Raw genomic sequence first — 22,098 nt, 5'->3', positions numbered from 1 at the left:
GAGGCCTTGGCATCTGGTGAAACGGTGACGCGCTGCTTTACCCGCGTGGAAGTCGATGCCCACAGCCAGAGAGGTGCCCGACACTGGCACCAGGGCGTCGGACTTGTCTGCCGGGTCCAGCGGGATGCCCCGGATCCCCTCGTGGACCGAGTAAAGCAGGAACGAGCCCACGCCTAAAGAAGCAGGAGCAACTCAGACTCACCGGGTACGACCAGAACATGCCATAACTGAGGCATATTCATACAGAGAAATACTCAATAATATCTACAGTCCAATCAAACCACGTCTAGATACAGTTTATTTTACTTTCACTGATCAAAAATATAAACTCAAAGATATGAAACTTTTGCTTTAATGGGAGGGTTTTGGGGGAGGGGTCAGCTAACCAAGATGGCCGCCGTCTTCCCTCGCAGGACCTTACCCTTGCAGGACCTTAACCTCGCAGGACATTTCCCGCGCAGGACCTTACCCTCTCGGGCTCTTACCCTTGCAGGACCTTACCCTCTCGGGCTCTTACCTTCGCTCTCGCAGGACCTTACCCTCGCAGGACCTTACCCTTGCAGGACCTTACCCTTGCAGGACCTTACCTTTGCAGGACCTTAACCTCAAGGCCTTACCGTCGCAGGACCTTACCCTTGCAGGACCTTACCCTCGCAGGACCTTACCCTCGCAGGACCTTACCCTCGCATGGCCTTACCCTTGCAGGACCTTACCCTCTCGGACTCATGCCTTCGCCCTCGCAGGACCTTACCCTCGCAGGACCTTACCCTCATAGGACCTTACCCTCGCAGAACATTACCCTTGCAGGACCTTACCCTCGCAGGACCTTACCCTCGCATGGCCTTACCCTCTCGGGCTCTTACCTTCGCCCTCGCAGGAACTTACCCTCGCAGGACCTTACCCTCGCGGGCCCTTACCCTCTCGGGCCCGTACCCTCGCAGGACCTCACCCTCGCAGGACCCTACCCTCTCGGGCCCTTACCCTCACAGGACCCTACCCTCGCGAGCCCTTACCCTCTCGGGCCCTTTCCCTCTCGGGCTCTTTCCCTCTCGGGCCCTTACCCTCGCAGGACCTTACCCTCGCAGGACCCTACCCTCTCGGGCCCTTTCCCTCTCGGGCCCTTACCCTCTCGGGCCCTTACCCTCGCAGGACCTTACCCTCGCAGGACCCTACCCTCTCGGGCCCTTACCCTCCCGGGCCCTTACCCACGCAAGACCTTACCCTCGCAGGACCCTACCCTCGCCGGCCCTTACCCTCGAAGGACCTTACCCTCGCCCCCTCGAAGGACCTTACCCTTGCAGGACCCTATCTTCTCGGGCCCTTACCCTCGCAGAACCTTACCCTTGCACCCTCGAGGGACCTTGCCATCGCAGGGCCCTACCCTTGCAGGACCTTACCCTCGCAGGACCCTACCCTCTCGGGCCCTTACCCTCGCAGGACCCTACCCTCGCGGGCCCTTACCCTCCCAGGACCCTACCCTCTCGGGCCCTACCCTCGTGGGCCCTTACCCTCTCGGGCCCTTAACCTCGCAGGACCTTACCCTCGCAGGATCCTACCCTCGCGGGCCCTTACCCTCGCAGGACCTTACCCTCGCACCCTCGAAGGACCTTACCCTCGCAGGACCCTTCCTTATCGGGCCCTTACCCTCGCACGACCTTACCCTCGCAGGACTGCTGGCCGCGGCGCAGGCTGTACCCGGCCGTGCACATACAGGCTCTGGAGGTGGGCGACGTGGGCAGGCACAGTTGGGAGCAGTCGCCGTTGTTAATGCTGCACAGATTACTGCCTAGAAACACAGACAAAACACAAAACAAGAGCAAAACACAGGGATGAAATCAAAGACGAGGTCAACAGATGTTATACAAACGTTATACAAATGTCGGATAAACTCTGTCAAACAAGAATGAAACGGAGAAAGCCGTTAAAGGGCCCGTGTTACGCTTAACTGATTTACTCCAGCGTTACTGTTTTCTGTACACGTGTCAAAATGGGGAGAACATTTTAATGCCAACAAGTCTATTTCCAGGACACATCATTTCAATTCAGACAAAAGGAAATTCCGTTGAGTCAATAGAAGTTTAAAGTGCCCCCTACAGGTCGGAAGACCTGTAAGAAGCTAAATTTCATGTATTTAAATTGTTGCTAAGAATTATGAAAATGTTATCACAGAATAGTATAGTAGTAGTATTATTTAGCATTCTTTAAAAACCCCGATGACTTCCAGAGTATCCGTGAGCGCCGCACCTTTTTGAACGGTCTCGTTGTAGATCTTCATGTGCATCATGGGAGTCGTGCCGTTCCTCAGGACTTTCCAGTTCCCTCCGTCCTTTTTGTCGCACGTCCCGATCTGGTCCGCCCCCTGGTCCGCCCACCACAGCTTCTCCCCTGGAAACGACCACAAACGAACGCTGTCTCGTTAAGGTTAAAGGGCCCGTGACAGGTTTTTACGACGTTCTAATTTTGACTTTATTTGGCGTTTATACCTGTCGTACAAATAAATGATAGTTTTACACCAATCGAGCAGGTATTTGTGGAGAAAACGTTGAGAAATCAGTAGAAAATGACAGGAAGTGACATCACACAAGGGACACTCATGCAGGAAGTGACATCACACCAGGGACACTCATTCCAGTCAAAGTTTATGCAGAATTTACACAACTTTTTTGACTCTCTAAACATTAATTCAACAAAATAAAGTCGCTCTCACATATTCTTATTAATTAATTAAAATGATGAAAAATGATGATATTAGATGAGTTTTGGCCCAGTGTTTTCTGGGTAATTTTCCGGAGCATTTTCCTGACGTTGCTCAAGCATAACAATGTTTTCTTGACAAATCAATTCTAAATCGTACCTGAATTATACTTTTTTTACTCCTGAGGTCGATCTGAGCGAGCGAGTCGCAAAGGGGCGTGGCTAAAGCTAGCGTGCACAGGAACAGTTTTGCCTCATTTCTTTGACTTCTCTGCAAAGCCTCTACGCCGCGTTTGAACCTCTCTTTATGTCATGCTAATGCTAATGCTAATGTTAGACGCATTATGACCTGGAAATATCATATTTTGGCGAGAAATAATCAAAAACACAATTTGAATCGAACAAATGGACAAAAATAACAACAAAATGTCTTGTTTTATTCTGCATAAAAACTACTAACGCTGTAGTTTAGCTCTGTAAAAACATTCTGAAACACAAGTGCTTTTTTTTATTAGTTTGTCAGTTCATATTTCAGTCTTTTTGTCAATCATTATTATTAAAACATAAATCGGAAAAATCGCAACTCACTATTTTTCTCAAATTGTGCAGCTCCACCGCACGATAAACGGGAAACGGCGGTCGCTAACGTGCTTTGCTAGCTGTGTTTTGCTAAGCTAACGAGGGCTCGACATGTAACGTTGACGTCAGCGGAAACACATGGCTTTATCACGACATCGAGTCAACGTTCGGTGACAAATAATTCTCCTCTGTAATTCTCCGTCTCCATCTGCTTTGCGCCGTTTCGATTTCACCCGAGTTGGCGTTCTCTCTCTCGTCCAATCAGCTCCGAGATAGCATTCATGTCTTACCCATAATGGCCAGCGCGGTCGCCTTGACGAGCTTGCCCTTCGCGGCGTCCAGCACCTCCAGCCCGGTGCCGTCCAGTCCGCAGCGGTTGATGGTGCTGTTCCCGGAGCTTATCCAGTACAGCCGCTCGGTGTCGAAGTCGATGGCCAGACCTGCAATCGGACGCGACGCAGTGAGGAGCCCGGTTGACAGGGGGCGCTGTAAGGAGGGCGTTTAAAAGGCGTGACACGTACCCACTGGGCCCTTCTGGTTGGTGAAGAGGATGCTCTGGTTGCTCCCGTCCGTGTTGGCCATGCTGATGTTGTTGCCGTCTGTCCAGTACAGTTTACTGAGAATGTGAAGTATTCGTCAGACTTTTACATTAGCGATTAGCATCTGGCGTAGCTTTGGAGAACCAACTTTGTGATTTTCGTGTAATACATGCGTTCGCGGTGACGTCATACATCCGGGACTTGCCCATAGCGGCCATTTTGAAAGGGGCAGGCAATATACTAGCAACCACCAAGACTGCATCCTTTTCTACGGCATAATGAGCTACGAATACTTTGATTCTTTAGACGATAACGGCAAACTAAGGTGCACGACAAAGCTATCATTCCTTGGTCTGACAAAAGAGCAATGTCCTTACAGAACGCAGGTTTTTGGCATTTTGGCCTCATAGATCCTGGATATCGTATGTAGTAGACGTGTGGTTTTGCCCCTTTCAAAATGGCGGACTCGGTTGCTACTGTACAAGTTCCCAGATGTGCAAACGAATGTATAAAGTCCAATTTGTCTCGCCCAAAAGCAGCTCGTAAAGACAAAATGAAGCCGCCGTGTGCTGTCTGCCTCTGATTATAAATGCAGGTTTATCTGCGCGAAGCAGGAAGTAATGCTGCTGCAGCGTTGGGATGCTAGTCATTGTTAGCAGTGGCGTGATGTCCCAAACGCCGCTCTGGCCCCTGGAAGTTGTGAAAAGCGATGCTAAACACGTCACGGTGAATCATTAAGATGTTAAGAATGCGGTGAGAAAGTGCTTCAAACCGTTTTTCACATTTTTAACATGTAAAAATCAGCACCTTTTGAGTTACAATGCGTAGTTTTTCTCGTGAGTCCGCCACTGTATCCTCTCAAGAAGGTGTTACTGCTCTGTCGAGAATGTTCCACAGCGCTGCATTAGACTGCTCTATCTCCATGGAGACAAGCAGGTGAGATGCCAACGGGGTTAATCTAATTTATCTGTGTAACTTTCTCTTACTCTGGCTATAAATACAGTGCAGAAACACACAGAACATGGCCCCTCCCCCAGCTGTGTTTGCCCCAGTGCATTCTGGGAGGGAAGCCAATGTTTGGACCAGACATCTGCTTCTCATTTAAGCTCATGTTAACAATGAGCGGACATACATTCCTTGAAAGGGCTTTGAAGGAAGAGGGAAAATGACACAAAGAAGCTATTGAAAATTAGAAGCGAAATTTATAATGAAAAGGAACCAAAAAAAGAAAGAAAGGGAAAATGTGTCAGTTGAAGTGTCTGATTTCCGTCTTTATTTACGCTTCTGTAAAGTGAGATGTTAGAGTGGATCATTTTAGAGTGATCGGACAAAGAACCTCCTTAAACCTAACTATATAGCTGCAGGTCTATATTTTAAAACGGCAAATTATAGACCGCGCAACAACAAATACGGTACTGCAAACTGACTATTCTTTCTTTTTTTTACGGTAGCCAGCGAGCGAAACATAAATTGTTCTTAAGAAACAGGGTCTGGATACTGAAGAGCGTGGACTGGTCAGCTGCAGCGCTCCGTGAACCATTCCAATCAGGATCAAGAGCCCCGTAATAGCACAGAAACGGCACTCGCCATCGCCATCAAATCACCGTCGACCTACTCAGAGCGGCAGACTCAGACTCCCCCCGCTACATCCTCTTTGACCGGAGCATATCGCACTGACCGGTACTGCACTCTCACTCATATCTTTTCCAACCGACAGCAGATGAATTGCCGTAAAAATGACTCTCACCCTCTCATTCTCCCCGAGGCGTACCACAAGGCGTAGTACTGGGCCCCCTCTTGTTTATCACTTACTGCACATGCTTCTCACCTGGCGGATTATTATACGAAAACAACTTGCACTCACAGCTGACGGCACCCGACTTGAAGTACTCAGATTGTACTGTATTTTCCGGAGAATAAGTCGCACCAGCCAAAAAATGCATAGTAGATAAGAAAAAACATATATAAGTCGCACTGGAGTATGAAATGCGGTTGCAAGTGTGAAAATAACAAATAATATCACATGTAAGTCGCACCAGAGTATAAGTATATAAGTATAAATTTAAGTATATGTGGCACCCAGGTCAAAACTATAAAAAAAGGTGCGACTTATAGTCCAGAAAATACGGTACTCGCAGTGTGTGTTTGAACAAACTCTCCGTGTTTGAATACAGTAAAAAAATGTAATCCAGTTAAAAAAAATTAAACTTTGGGCGAGATGTGACGGGCATGTTGGAAATGTACTGTATTTTCCGGACTATAAGTCACACCTTTTTTCATAGTTTTGGCCGGAGTGCGACATATACTTATATATACTAATTATATATTTATATTTATATACTTATACTCCGGAGCGACTTATATGTGATATTATTTGTTATTTTCACACTTGCAACCGCATTTCATACTCCAGTGCGACTTATATATGTTTTTATCTTCTCTATTATGCATTTTTTGGCTGGTGCGACTTATAGTCCGGAAAATACGGTACAATCTGAGTACTTCAAGTCGGGTGCCGTCAGCTGTGAGTGCAAGTTGTTTTCGTATAATAATCCGCCAGGTGAGAAGCATTTGGCTGGTGCTGTGTTATTGTGCCACTATTATTATTTTTCATTATTTTTAATAGCATTTCCATTTTGTGTATTATTAAATTGAAAAAATTGAAAAAAACAAAAAACAAAAACAGTTCAAATAAATCTATGCCAGAAATGTGTGCAAGGAAGCCCTGTTAGATAGCAAAAGACGTTGATTGACAGCTGTCGGTGGAGGCCACGTACCCCAGGATGGGGTGCAGGACCAGGCAGTGCGGTTTGTCCAGGCCCTGGATCACGGCGTTCTTGAAGGAGCCGTCCAGTCGCGCCACGTTGATCTGCTTCTTGTTGGCGTCGTAGCTCGTCCAGAACAGGTTTCTGGAGACCCAGTCCACAGCCAGACCGTGAGCGTTCGGCAGGTCTGGAGGAACGATAAAAGATCATCATTAAATATTCAACAGGAACATCACAATAAATAATCAAATGAAGCGTGGTGCTAAGCTAAGTTTGTGCGTAAGATAATGAATGAAACAAAGCTCTTGTTATACATCGCTAAAAGAACATACAAAAGCTCTAAAAGTCCATTGGCGTTCCCTGGTCATGCGTTTAAGGCGTGAGTGCGCTGAAAAATACCATTTGCACCTACCCCCTATCCCCGCCCACTGCCCTGTACCTACTGAACATCGAAACTCTCCCATTGAAATCAGCATTAGCGCTAACTCTCCCATTGAAATCAGCATTAGCGCTAACCCTCCCATTGAAATCAGCATTAGCGCTAACCCTCCCATTGAAATCAGCATTAGCGTTAACTCTCCCATTGAAATCAGCATTAGCGTTAACTCTCCCATTGAAATCAGCATTAGCGCTAACCCTCCCATTGAAATCAGCATTAGCGTTAACTCTCCCATTGAAATCAGCATTAGCGCTAACCCTCCCATTGAAATCAGCATTAGTGCTAACTCTCCCATTTCAGCATTAGCGCTAACTCTCCCATTAAAATCAGCATAAGCGCTAACAATCCCATTGAAATACCTACTGAACATCACCAGGTAAGTTTTTTTTACTGTTTTAGAATCCAGAGAAACCCATAAATGTCCCATAAATTCTGCCAATGGTTTTGGGTCGATATGAAGAGCCAATTTTGATAATTTCCCCCAAATTATGTTGTTTTAATTTATTATAAACTCTCTTAGTTTTGCCGCAAACATCTAAAATAGCAGTTTAGTCCTATTTTGTGTAGTTCTGTCTTCAAAACGGTGTTGAAATAAAGCTTTTTGTGTGTTCGATCCCTCTAAAAATCAGGATGTAGAAGGGTTCTCTGGACGTAGAAGGGTTCTCTGGACGTACCGGCGGACACCACGGTCTCCACCCCGGTGCCGTTGATGAAGGCCCTCTTGATGGTCTGGGTCCTGACGTCCGACCAGTAGATCCTGTGCTCCTGAGCGTCGTAGTCCACCACCGTCACGTTGTCGATGTCCGGCACCGTGAAGGAGATGATGTAGTTGTAGTACGGGTTGTCGATGTCCACGCCGCGGATCTCGATCTGTCGCGCGTACAACAGGAACTGACGGGATTCTGTCAAAAACGCGAAAAAAAAACGGAGAAAAGCGATTAATTTATGGTGTTAAGAGGGCACACGTTTAATCGTTTAATGTGTGTACGATTCAAAGAAAGGTGTGGAAGGTCGTCGTGTGTTTTGGAGACACTGATTTTCTTCTAGCATGTACTGACTTACTCGTTTGGAGGCTAATGCTATCACATAAATCGGTTTGTTAAAAAAGACTTTTGAGTGTCAACAACACGTCTAACGCCCTCGAGCGATTCGCCCCAAATATGGATATTACCATGTCAAAAACGGCGGAGTAATCACGGGTTTAACCTCCGAACTCAGGGTCAAACCGCGGTGAAGACCTGAGCGAGGAAAAGGTCTAATCTGAGATGAACTCCGAAGAAAAAAGTCAGATGAACTCAGAAGAGAGATAAGCACCAGCAGAAAACCTCTCTGTCGCCTCACGTGTTTGTGCGTTTGTTTGTTTGTTTGTTTGTTTGTTTGTTTGTGTGTTTGTGTGTGCGTTTTACCGTAGCACGTGCGATTGTCGGGCCCCAGCTTCATCAGGTGAGGGCACGAGCACGAGAACGTCTGGTTGTAGTTGATGAGGCAGAGGTGAGAACACGGATCCTTCCCGTCTTTGGCAGCGCACGGATTGGGAGCTGAGCGGGGGGAAATGAGACCGTAAGCGTGTGTAAGCGTGTGTAAGCGTGTTTAAGCGTATGTAAGCGTTCGTAAGCGCGTGTAAGCGTGTGGAAGCGTATGTAAGCGTTCGTAAGCGCGTGTAAGCGTATGTAAGCGTTCGTAAGCGCGTGTAAGCGTATGTAAGCGTTCGTAAGCGCGTGTAAGCGTATGTAAGCGTTCGTAAGCGCGTGTAAGCGTGTGTAAGCGTGTGTAAGACTGTGTAGAGCGTGTGTCGTTACCTTGCGGCTGCCTGGACGGGTGGTAGACCTGCAGGTCAAACGGTTGCGTGTTGGTCCGCTGCACCACTGTCACGTTGCTGCCCGTCCACTTGTTTGCTTTGGCCAGCGTGTTGGTCCTCCAGTCGGTCCAGTAGACCTCGCCGCCGTACATGGTGACGGCGAACGGGTGCGACAGGTACTCGTGGCCCCGCAGCACCTCGATCAGGCCCGAGCCGTCGTACTTCGCCGAGTAAATGGCGTCCGATCTGCGGAAGAGGAGAAACGTTTCCATCAAAAAATATGTTTGTTCTCGCTGTTTCTCATGGTTTCTGGTGGTCTCTGATGGTTTCTGATGGTTTCTAATGGTTTCTAATGGTTTGGTTTCTAATGGTTTCTGGTGGTTTTTGATGGTTTCTGATGGTTACTGATGGTTTCTAATGGTTTGGTTTCTAATGGTTTTCTGATGGGTTTCTGATAGTTTTCTGATGGTTTCTGATGGGTTTCTGATAGTTTTCTGATGGTTTCTGATGGTTTCTAATGGTTTTCTGATGGGTTTCTGATAGTTTTCTGATGGTTTCTGATGGGTTTCTGATAGTTTTCTGATGGTTTCTGATGGTTTCTAATGGTTTTCTGATGGGTTTCTGATGGTTTCCTGATGGTTTCGGATGGTTTATCGATGTCAGTAGTTTCAAAAGATTTAGTTAGTTATTTTCTGGGTATATTTGTTTAAGCGGTGGTAGAGGTATATTTAAAAAAAAAAGCATAATTACTGTTTTGAAGGAATGCAAAATTATAATTTCCACTATAATTAAAACCATTAAAAATTACCTCAAAAAGAGACGGAAAGGTCAAGAGATTTTTAAAATTCTTGTGGTTAATTTTATGTTTCATTCACGGTTCAGTGCGAAACTTGAACCTCAGACAAGACATTTACAGAAACATTTGAGCTCCTGGTGCAGTGTAACACTATTGTCTGAAAATTTCATTCAAATAAATGAATAAATAAATATTGTCATCGAGATCATGTAATTATATAGTAAGATATTCATTTTTGTCTTTATTTTACCTTGTAATAAAAATAAAGCATCTTGAAAAAAACCTAAAATCAACATGAATATTCAATATAAATATGATTTCAAAGGACACAAATCATGCATTATCTGTATTGTTATAGGCCTTCAAACAGGCTCCTGAAAAACTTTATTTTTAAAAACTTTGATCCAGTTTTTTAACAACATCTTTACCACACCACTTCATGTTTAAAAACTGAAAATAATGATCATTTACGGACTTAAAAACGCACAGAATCTCTCGTAGCTCGACCTCTGACGTCACAGAACTAAGAAATTTGAAACTGTGCTTTTTCCTGAGGCTCAGCGTGGCAGGACTTACTGAACAGGGTGCATCAAACTAACGTGAATTAAGCAAATCCTTTTTGACAAAGGAACAATGTCAGAACATGATTAAAAGCTAAAATTAAAAAAGTCTATTTGGCGTCCTTTAAATAGAACATCTGGAATCCTCTCTGTCATATTAAAAATCCTTCTAAAATCAACACAAATATTCCAAAATCAGATCAAATCACGGACTCGCTGCCGCGTTTGTGGAAATGTGAGGCGTGTCGGGGTCTGACCTGGCGTCGATCCAGAGTATGCGGCGCTCCAGGTAGTCCACGGTCAGTCCGTTGGGCCAGCCGCCGTTGCCCGTCTCCTTGTGGATGGTCTTCCGGCCCTGACCGCTCATGGACGCCGCCTCGATCCTGGGCATGCTCGCGTCCCAGTCCGTCCAGAACAGGATCCTGTGCGGCACAAAAGTACAGCGTATACTTGTCGTACATAGAAGTAGCTGAGGGTTGGAACCTGGAACACTGCGATCCGCTCCGTGTTTTATCGATGGGCGTAAAAGTAGCTCAATGCAAATATTTCAGACGTCGCAAATTACAACGAGGTTTATATTTATGTTTTAATTGTACGATTCTGTTCAGAGTTTGTACTTTAAACCGAAAATGCAAACGTGAACAGCTAAAGACACACGAATCATGTACGTTTCGGATTAGATTTGTCAAGATCTAAAGTACAGAGTTTTATATAGCGTACCGCATTTTCCGGACTATAAGTGGCACCTTTTTTCATAGTTTTGGCCAGGATACGACTTATACTTATATTATACTATATTTATACTTACATACTTATTTACTGATATTATTTGTTATTTTTACACAGGCAACCGCATTTCATACTCCAGTGCATCATATGTTTTTTTCTCTCTATTATGCATTTTTTGGCTGGTGCGACTTGTAGTCCGGAAAATACGGTACTAGATATTTGTGGCTTTCGGAGAAAATTTGTTATTTCTGTTTATTCTTATATAAACGAGCGATGATTCTGATGTATCTGACAACTTCCGACGTCTCAATGCAGCAGCTAACGACGCAGCAGCTAGCCACGCGGCACAACGCTAACATATGTTCTTCGCACTCGATGCAATAAACAATAAACACACTGATTTAAACCACTACGTCATAAGGCGCTGGTACAGCTGGCAGCCCGGTGTAAACGCTCTCTCTTCTTTCTCACACTTATTGTGCTTTATCTCCTATATTTTGTAAATATAGTTAGTATATTTTTTCTATTTTACTGTACGATAGGGACACGCGCTGGAATAGTTTTTTAATTCAACTGTTTTTGACTTTTTTCGGCTGGATTTGAGCGTTTTTCGTTGCGTTCGTTGTGTTGTTGTGACGTGAGCTAGCTCCGAGCGAGCCCACCAGCCCCCCCCGCGCCCTCCGGCCGCGCTAAAGTACGGCGTGTCGTCGGTACACGTTTATATACACGTTTATATGAAAGAGGAACTTCACGAACGATCGGGACACGCACTGGAATCGCTTTAAATTAACTTGTTTTGACTTTATTCGGCTGGATTGAGTGTTTTCGTCGTGTCGTGGCGATGTGTCTTGGCTCCGGCCCCGCCCCCCGGCTCCGGCCCCGCCCCAGTACCGTGTTTCCACAAAGGAGGAACTCATGAAACTGCGGAGAACAGTCGTCTTACCCGGAGATCGTCACGTTATCCCGTCGCAATACTGACCTAACCTAATACTGATGTGCAATTCTGTCGTATGTGCAACTACTGTGAAATTCATGTGCAATTCATGTGCTGTCGTGACACATATTCATGTGCAATTACTGTCGTGATCACATGCAATGGTATTTATTTATTTATTTGTCATTGGGAGTTTTTATTTATTTATAGGAGATCTTCTACTGAAAGTGTTTTTCAGACTTCCTATAAGTGATCTGTTCTTCTGTATCTACCTCTGTATCTACCTGCGTTGCACCAATGAAATTTCCCCATGTGGGACAATAAAGGAATATCTTATCTTATCTTATCTTATCTTATAAGATAAGATAACACTGCACTGTTCACTTTCTGCACTACATCTGTGAATTTAAACACAAATATCTGTTTTTATTTCATCCGTACATTTAATTTATTCTTTTAATACGTGCCTTATTTGATCTGATACATCTCGCTTTTATTCATGTTCATCGTTCACTGACCATGGCAATAAACCTGACCCAGCAAACGGAACGCAGCGCGCCTCATCGCCACCAGAGGGAGCACTTACTACACGTGTGCTACAGAGAAAATACCAACTTTATCCAACGTCTTCTCGCTTTTGGAACAGACCGCTCGCGTCTAAAGTTGTCTCTTTTTATAGATAACAAACGTAACATGAAAAGTCACATGCGCGTGCTGGTGGCGCGGTGGTCGGGAGCGCTGCACACGTGTAGTTGTCCGGTCAAAATCTTTTCTTCTTTCTGAACGACAAACCCAATCGCCGGAGGAGGAGATAAAACACCTACAACGCAAACAGGCTCGGGATCTAAGGTGGCATGGGAGTGTTCAGAGGGCGCCCTCACCCGTCCCGTGGGTCCAGCGCGATGGCCCTCGGGTGCTCCACCTCTCCGGCCAGCAGCGTGGTCCTCATGGTCCCGTCCAGCTTGGCCACCTCGATCTGGTCCAGGTTGCTCTCCACCCAGTAAATGTTGCCCGCGATCCAGTCCACCGCCAGGCCCTCGGGCGTGGCCAGACCGTACTGGATGACCACGTCGAAACTGGTCAGAGCTGCGGAGAGGGGGGGAGGAGAAGACGGGGATGTTACGAGTCAGATCTTCTCAGGCGCTTGGTATTCACTAGATCGTCGTTTCACATTCTGCTCGTTGCAAACCGTCATGTTGATTTCAAAGTAAAAGAAACAGGTCCATTGACTTCCTACTTCCTGTTCAACACTGCAGAACTGATAAGCCCCACCCCTTAAAGGCGCAATGGACGATTTTTCGGCGATTTGAGAACGCAGGTGGAAGTGCACATGCCACTCCTCCGTGCGACCGATACAACACACACGTGCGTTTGTTTATTAGCGCGACGGATCACATCACATCTCTCGTCTCCCGTAGATTTCAGTCTTCTTCTGAGTCAACTTGAACTGTCTTTCTCTGTCTTCATTTTGTCCCGTACACTGAGGGAACTATATTATGATAGATCAATGCGCTTAGACACGCGTAAACGTGGGGACGAACCGTGCGCGGCTGCAGGTGAGCGGTAGGTGCGTTTTATGATTGATACAGGGCAGGACTAATCGGCCGTCCACGCCACGAGGAAATAAGACTCAGATTTGTGCCAAAAAAATCGTCCATTCAACCTCAATAGTGACACCGCACCAAAACGAGCAACAGATTTATGTCACATATGTGTCTTTATTTTTGAAAAGCAGTTATGTGTCACTCTGGGTCTTGCTTTTTCAACAAATCACAAATGAGTACAGGAAGTGGGCAGGGATAGGGAGTAGTATCTCTCTGGACACGTGAGCCTCGGTCAAGCACAGGTTAAAAGATCATTACAGTTGATATTGGAGAATATTTTGACCAGAATAGCATTTTTTTAGGTTTAGAATTTCACTTCGTGTTTGTACTTGATGACATCACAATAGGTAATTACCCAGCAAACACTGGCCAAAACTCATCTAATGTCACTTTTTTAAATTTGACAAATACAATATAAGAGAGCAACTTTATTTTGTTGAATACATTTTTAGAGTCAAAAAAGTTGTTTCTTTGTGTAAATTCTGCATAAACTTTGTCTGGAATGAGTGTCCCTGGTGTGATGTCACTTCCTGTCATTTTCTGCAGATTTTTCCACGTTTTCTCCACAAATACCTGCTCGATTGGTGTAAAACTATAATTTATATTTACAACAGGTACAAATACACTAGATAAAGTCTAAATTAGACAATCGTAATAACCTGTCACACGCCCTTTAAGTTGTTCATATCAATATTGCAGTTAATAATGAGCAAAATGTAAAACAAAGTTCTCTTGTGAAAACACATTTCCTCATATCGGTCTTTGTTTAAAGCTGCGGCAGAAACTCGAGCAAATATTTCAGGTTTCTGCTTCGTAAAATAAACTTTGCCCGCAGCGCTTTCTGATTAATCCAAACAAAAGCTCTGAACGGCTGAGTCGTCGCCGCCGGCAACAGCGTTCACACACTCACTGTAACACAAATTGGATTTCTGCTCCAGTTCACTGTTTAGCACTTGTTTAAATGCAATAAGGCCATTTGTATTCACAGCTGAAGAAGTCATCTCAATATGCAAATGAGGAGCGCCAGAAACGTCAACAACAAACAAACGAGTCGGGGAAGACAAACAAACGAGTCGAGGAAAACAAACAAACACATAAACAAAGCACAAACAAACAAACGGTTCGGGGAATTCTCCGAAGAGCGAACGGAAAAACAAACAAACAAACAGAGCTGGAAAAACAAACAAACAAACAAACAGAACTGGAAAAACAAACAAACAAACAAACAAACAAACGAGTAGGGGAATTCTCTGAAGAGCCAACAGAAAAACAAACAAACGAGTCGAGGAAAACAAACAAACGAGTTGAGGAAAACAAACAAACAAACAAACAAATAAAGCACAAACAAACAAACAAACAAACGGTTCAGGGAATTCTCCGAAGAGCGAACGGAAAAACAAACAAACAAACAAACGAAGCACAAACAGAGCTGTGATACAGATGTGCATTAATGTGCATTTCCCTATTAAATAAATACTTACATACAGTATATAGGTTTACAAAAAGGCCTTAAAGCGCCCCCTACAGGTCAGACAACTCATTGAACTAAAAACGCAGTAAAGATAAATATATTTTGAATTTGGCTAAAATGTATAAACAATTTATCCCAGAATAGCATTTTTTTAAAGTTTAAAATTTCACTTCCTGTTTGTAATTGATGACATCACAATAGGAAATTACCCAGCAAACACTGGGCCAAAACTCATCTAATGTCACAATTCATTTTATTTGACAAATAAAAATATATGAGGGAGACTTTATTTTGTTGAATTAATGTTTAAAGAGTCAAAAAAGTTGTTTCTTTGTGTAAATTCTGCATTAATTTTGACTGGAATGAGTGTCCCTGCTGTGATGTCACTTCCTGTCATTTTCTACACATTTTTCAACGCTTTTGCACGTGGTCCCGATCGATAAAGACTAAACTAAACTAAACGTAGAGATGTACATGAACCACGTAAGGACTCACCGCGACGCTTCGCGTACTCTTTTACTGCAATACTTTCCCCGTATTTGATCACTTTTACTTTACGTCCCGCGGTCCCGTTCGCGGTCCCATTCTGTTGCTCTACGGCCCCTGTTTTTTAAAATCCCCGAGCGCTCAAACCTCCGTTCTCCGACAGCTTCCCGCGGTAGATCTTGTCCTCCACCACGTCGGTCCAGTAGAGGGCGCTCTCGCTGAGGTGGAAATCCAGGGCGATGGTGTTCCTCAGGCCGGGCACCAGGACGCTGAACTCGCCCTTGTTCAGGTCGATTCTGCGGATCTCGTGACGGTTGGAGAAGATGATGAACGGCTTGAACGGGTCTGAAGGGGAAAAAGGAGAACGTTCAGGAACATTTAAGAACGTCTGAGTGAAGCGTTTGGGTTTTAAACTGGATGAAAAAGACAGAAAAGGAGGAAACAAGGAAAGTTAGAGGAGGAGGAAGTCAACATGATGTAATTTACCTTTGTTTTTATTTTATTTGTGTTTTTATGTGTTTGTTCTGCATCTTTTCTTACACGTTTGTCCTTGTGTCTGGCTCAAACAAAAGAGATTTACCGTATTTTCCATACTATAAGTCGCACCAGCCAAAACACGCATAATAGAGAAAAAAAACATATATAAGTCGGACTGGAGTATAAGTCGCATTTTTGGGGATTTTTTCTCTAACAGATGAGAGAACATGGTGAATAGGTGTAGGTATGCTAACGCTAACACCTTCAGCTACATGACGTATGCTAACGCTAACACCTTCAGCTACATGAGGCACAGACAGAACTGTGGTAAGTGTCTGGTATGTTAACGTAACATATGAACAGTTATTCAGATAACTATAGCATAAAGAACATGCTAACAAGTTTACCAAAGCATCAGTTTTACCCCAAATCACTAAATCCATTGAAGTCTTCTTCCTCTGTGTCACTTCTAAACAACTCCACAAACTCCAGAGGAAGTGCAGATTCTTCTTCTGCGTCGCTTAGATCCTAGAGCGCCCTCTTGCGGTTGCCAGTGTGAAAATAACGAATAATATCACATATAAGTCGCTCTGGAGTATAAGTCGCACTCCGGCCAAAACTATGAAAAAAGTGCATTTTATAGTCCGGAAAATACGGTAAATGGACACTTCGTCATAATTCATAGACTTTATGAGCCATGTTTCTGTTTGTGCTTTCGAACAGGAAGGGGGCGTGGCTCAAAGAGCGCCCGGTCGAGGGTTCGGCGGCGAGACGGGGACGAAGAATAAACTTAGCTCTAGGGACTTCAAGATTATTTAGGTCACATTATAATCGTGCAGACTAAAAAATACAGTTTTTTTAAGTTCAGTTTATAATTTATTTATTATAACTAAATTAAGTCGTTTTTTTTGTTTAATTAAAAGAAATGTGATGATTTCAGAAGCAAAACTAAGTCCTTTCTGCTCAGACTTTCCTCTAAAAAGTAAATTGTTTTTTTTGTCTCGCCGTTTATGTCAAATTCATCGTTCAGAAACACACAGGAAGTGACACGTGACCGGAGACATAGCGGGAAACGCCCCCTGACCCGTGCTCTTGCAGTTCTCCTTGTCGGCCTCCAGCTCCCAGCCTTCATAGCACGAGCACTTGACCGTTAGCTTGTCCTGCTCGCAGCGCTGACTGCACTTCAGGTGTTTGGCGCAGAAGCTCTGGATCTGGCAGGACTTGTTGTCGACGCCCAGCTCCATCCCCAGGGGGCAGGAGCAGAGCACGCCCTCGCCCGGCGCCACCGTGCAGTTGTTGCTGCAGCCGCCGTTGTCCAGCGAGCACAAGTCTGTGGAAGAGAGACACGGCCCGGGGTCAAAACGAGGTCCATTTACGATCATTGTACGTTACCGTGGAATCGTGAGGCAATAAAACATATAACACAGTGTAAATTTAACCGTATATTCTGTGTACATAGTGATTGTGATTCTGATGTAAAAGTGCTCATTATTCGCAGGAGATTCGAACTGTTGGAGAGACTCTGACGCCAGGAGCCAAACCACTGTCACGTGTTCAGGGACTGACCTGTCGCTCAGAAATATTGGACAACTAGCTACAGACTGTCCTGACATTTCCATCGCTCTGAACTTCAGAACTGTGAACTTGGGCCTCAGAACGCTCATGCTAACGCGTGCTAGCTCCGTCGTCGTCCCCGCGTGTTTCCCCGCTCATGCTAACGCGCGCTAGCTCCGTCGTCGCCCGGCACGTTTCCCCGCTCACGCTAACGAGCGCTATCCCCGTTGTCGTCTCCACGTGTTTCCCCGCTCATGCTGACGCATGCTATCTCCGTCGTCCCTAGCGCCTATTGTCCCCGCGCGTTTCCCCGCTCATGCTAACGCGCGCTAGCTCCGTCGTCGCCCGGCACGTTTCCCCACTCAAGCTAACGAGCGCTATCCCCGTTGTCGTCTCCACGTGTTTCTCCGCTCATGCTAACGCGCGCTATCTCCGTCGTCGTCTCCACGTGTTTCCCCGCTCATGCTAACGCACCCTAGCTCCATTGTCCCTAGCGCCCGTCACCTCCGCACGTTTCCCCGCTCATGGTAACGCGCGCTATCTCCGTCGTTGTCTCCACGTGTTTCCCCACTCATGCTAACGCACGCTAGCTCCGTTGTCCCTAGCACCCGTTACCTCCGCACGTTTCCCCGCTCATGCTGACGCATGCTATCTCCGTCGTCCCTAGCGCCCGTCATCTCCGTGCGTTTCCCCGCTCATGCTAACGCGCGTTAGCTCCGTCATGGTCCGCTCACCGCAGAGCTTCTCGTCAGAGCCGTCGGGGCAGTCGTCCTTGCCGTCGCAGAGCTTGTCCTGGGGCAGGCAGATGGTGGAGTCGTTGGCGCACACGTGGTGGGACAGTTTGCAGACCAGCGCCTCACAGTTCTCCTCGTCCGAGTTGTCCTCGCAGTCGCTGTCGCCATCGCACACCCACGCTTTGCTGATGCACCGGGCTGCGACACAGAAGGCACGCAAGAAGCTCACTTTTGTGTCATTGTGTTATGTACCCCACACAGGAGCCATCTGCAGAGCTACTGTAACTCCCTGCTTGCAGCGTGTCCTAAAAGCTCCATAAAAAGCTTTCAACTGGTTCAAAATGCAGCAGCAAGATTACTAACAGGAACAAAAAGAAGAGAGCACATTACGCCAGTGCTGAAGTCTCTTCACTGGCTCCCCGTCGAGTCTAGAATCAAATTCAAAATTCTACTCTTGACCTACAAAGCCATAAATGACATGGCCCCATCCTACCTCAAAGATGCTATAGAACCATATCATCCAAACAGAGCTCTTCGCTCTCAGAATGCTGGCCTTCTGGTGGTGCCAAGAGTCTCTAAAAGTACTGTAGGAGGTAGAGCGTTTAGCTACCAAGCTCCTGTGTTATGGAATCAGCTCCCGACCCATGTTAAATATGCTGACACAGTCTCTTCATTTAAGTCCAGGCTTAAAACGTTCCTCTTCGAAATCGCTTATGGTCAGAGTAGTTAGGAACAGAAAGATAAACCCACAGCTTCAGCTACGCTGCCCTAGGAGTAACTATGCTGGGGGAAGTATGACAGCTTGAGCACTGTCCTCTTCTTCTGACTACTTATGCTATCAAACAATATTTATTTTTTGATTCCACTTGCAAACTGTTCACCGCCTTCTTTTCTTTCTCTCACTTCTGAGGACCTGTGGACCCAGATGCCCCTCCCCTGGTGAAGTGGTCCCTGCCCTGTGTGGACGGTCCCTCATCTGCCTGAAGAGTGGCTCCAGTTCGCCTCAGTCGGTCCCTCATCTGCCTGAAGAGTGGGTCCAGCTCGCCTCCGACGGTCCCTCGTCTGCCTGAAGAGTGGGTCCAGCTCGCCTCCGACGGTCCCTCTTCTGCCTGAAGAGTGGGTCCAGCTCGACTCAGACGGTCCCTCATCTGCCTGAAGAGTGGGTCCAGCTCGACTCAGACGGTCCCTCATCTGCCTGAAGAGTGGGTCCAGTTCGCCTCAGTCGGTCCCTCTTCTGCCTGAAGAGTGGGTCCAGCTCCAGTCTCCTTGTGTCCGTCTGTCCGTCTGTGAGAGTCGGATCTCTCCTTCACTGGAACTCCTCCAGGTTTCTACGTTTTTTTCCCAAAGAGGTTTTTTTTTGTAGTTTTTCCTGGCCGAGAAGGAGAGTCTAAGGACAGAGGACCCTGGGACATCGTCCCTCGCCACCACAGACATTGTCTGACTCCATCGCCACCACAGACATTGTTGATTCATTTCTCCCTGTGGCCCTCAGAGGCAACTGTTGTTGTGATTTTGGGCCTTACAAAAATAAATTGATTTGATTTGATTTGATACATCTACAGAGCTACATCTGCAGAGCTACATCTACAGAACTACATCTGCAGAGCTACAGCTACAGAGCTACATCTACAGAGCTACATCTGCAGAGCTACATCTACAGAGCTACATCTACAGAACTACATCTGCAGAGCTACAGCTACAGAGCTACATCTACAGAGCTACATCTGCAGAGCTACATCTACAGAGCTATATCTGCAGAGCTACAGCTACAGAGCTACATCTACAGAGCTACATCTGCAGAGCTACATCTACAGAACTACATCTGCAGAGCTACATCTACAGAACTACATCTGCAGAGCTACAGCTACAGAACTACATCGTCAGAGCTACATCTACAGAGCTACATCTGCAGAGCTACATCTACAGAACTACATCTGCAGAGCTACAGCTACAGAGCTACATCTACAGAGCTACATCTGCAGAGCTATATCTACAGAGCTATATCTACAGAACTACATCTGCAGAGCTATATCTACAGAGCTATATCTACAGAACTACATCTACAGAGCTACATCTACAGAGCTACATCTACAGAGCTACATCTACAGAGCTACATCTGCAGAGCTATATCTACAGAACTACATCGTCAGAGCTACATCTACAGAGCTACATCTACAGAGCTACATCTACAGAGCTACATCTGCAGAGCTACATCTACAGAACTACATCTGCAGAGCTACAGCTACAGAGCTACATCTGCAGAGCTACATCTGCAGAGCTACATCTACAGAGCTACATCTACAGAGCTACATCTGCAGAGCTACATCTGCAGAGCTATATCTACAGAGCTATATCTACAGAACTACATCTACAGAGCTACATCTACAGAGCTACATCTTCAGAGCTATATCTACAGAGCTACATCTGCAGAGCTACATCTACAGAGCTACATCTACAGAGCTACATCTGCAGAGCTATATCTACAGAGCTATATCTACAGAACTACATCTACAGAGCTACATCTGCAGAGCTACATCTGCAGAGCTATATCTACAGAGCTACATCTACAGAGCTACATCTGCAGAGCTACATCTGCAGAGCTACATCTACAGAGCTACATCTGCAGAGCTACATCTACAGAACTACATCTGCAGAGCTACAGCTACAGAGCTACATCTACAGAGCTACATCTGCAGAGCTATATCTACAGAGCTATATCTACAGAACTACATCTGCAGAGCTATATCTACAGAGCTATATCTACAGAACTACATCTACAGAGCTACATCTACAGAGCTACATCTACAGAGCTACATCTACAGAGCTACATCTGCAGAGCTATATCTACAGAACTACATCGTCAGAGCTACATCTACAGAGCTACATCTACAGAGCTACATCTACAGAGCTACATCTGCAGAGCTACATCTACAGAACTACATCTGCAGAGCTACAGCTACAGAGCTACATCTGCAGAGCTACATCTGCAGAGCTACATCTACAGAGCTACATCTACAGAGCTACATCTGCAGAGCTACATCTGCAGAGCTATATCTACAGAACTACATCTACAGAGCTACATCTACAGAGCTACATCTTCAGAGCTATATCTACAGAGCTACATCTGCAGAGCTACATCTACAGAGCTACATCTACAGAGCTACATCTGCAGAGCTATATCTACAGAGCTATATCTACAGAACTACATCTACAGAGCTACATCTGCAGAGCTATATCTACAGAACTACATCTACAGAGCTACATCTACAGAGCTACATCTTCAGAGCTATATCTACAGAGCTACATCTGCAGAGCTACATCTACAGAGCTACATCTACAGAGCTACATCTGCAGAGCTATATCTACAGAGCTATATCTACAGAACTACATCTACAGAGCTACATCTGCAGAGCTACATCTGCAGAGCTATATCTACAGAGCTACATCTACAGAGCTACATCTGCAGAGCTACATCTGCAGAGCTACATCTACAGAGCTACATCTGCAGAGCTACATCTACAGAGCTACCACTACAGAGCTACATCTGCAGAGCTACATCTGCAGAGCTACATCTACAGAGCTACATCTGCAGAGCTACATCTACAGAGCTACCACTACAGAGCTACATCTGTTATAGCAGAAAAGCACATTTTTAGGTTTATAATTTCACTTCCTGTTTGATGTTGATCACACTAGGAAATTACCCAGCAAACACTGGGCCAAATTTGACAATTATAAATATATGAGAGCGACTTTATTTTGTTGAATTAATGTTTAGAGAGTCAGAAAATGTGTTTCTTTGTGTAAATTCTTTGACTGGAATGAGTGTCCCTGGTGTGATGTCACTTCCTGTCATTTTCTACACGTTTTTCACGTTTTCTCCACAAATACCTGCTCGATTGCTGTAAAACTATCATTTACACGTACAACAGGTATAAA

At 45.6% G+C, this 22,098-nt stretch overlaps 1 protein-coding gene across 2 annotated transcripts in view; it reads right to left on the bottom strand.

Moving 5' to 3' along the window:
* Positions 1–22,098, bottom strand: part of LOC140365209 (low-density lipoprotein receptor-related protein 1-like) — a 234,181-nt gene that overhangs the window by 84,202 nt on the left and 127,881 nt on the right. For both annotated transcript variants that reach the window (XM_072451496.1, XM_072451497.1), the window contains exons 22-35: positions 18,160–18,357; positions 16,956–17,201; positions 15,542–15,739; positions 12,715–12,919; positions 10,428–10,592; positions 8,816–9,060; positions 8,423–8,554; positions 7,691–7,918; positions 6,590–6,764; positions 3,795–3,889; positions 3,564–3,713; positions 2,245–2,385; positions 1,661–1,786; positions 42–173 (exon numbers count right to left, since the gene is read on the bottom strand). In XM_072451496.1, coding sequence (XP_072307597.1) covers positions 42–173; positions 1,661–1,786; positions 2,245–2,385; positions 3,564–3,713; positions 3,795–3,889; positions 6,590–6,764; positions 7,691–7,918; positions 8,423–8,554; positions 8,816–9,060; positions 10,428–10,592; positions 12,715–12,919; positions 15,542–15,739; positions 16,956–17,201; positions 18,160–18,357 — 2,436 coding nt within the window. The remainder of the gene's footprint in view (positions 1–41; positions 174–1,660; positions 1,787–2,244; positions 2,386–3,563; positions 3,714–3,794; positions 3,890–6,589; positions 6,765–7,690; positions 7,919–8,422; positions 8,555–8,815; positions 9,061–10,427; positions 10,593–12,714; positions 12,920–15,541; positions 15,740–16,955; positions 17,202–18,159; positions 18,358–22,098) is intronic.

Source organism: Eucyclogobius newberryi, unplaced genomic scaffold (assembly GCF_026437365.1).
Source record: "Eucyclogobius newberryi isolate DKJ021-1_F unplaced genomic scaffold, fEucNew1.0.hap1 SCAF_19, whole genome shotgun sequence".
Classification (NCBI taxonomy): domain Eukaryota; kingdom Metazoa; phylum Chordata; class Actinopteri; order Gobiiformes; family Gobiidae; genus Eucyclogobius; species Eucyclogobius newberryi.
This window is presented reverse-complemented; position numbering and strand designations above follow the sequence as displayed.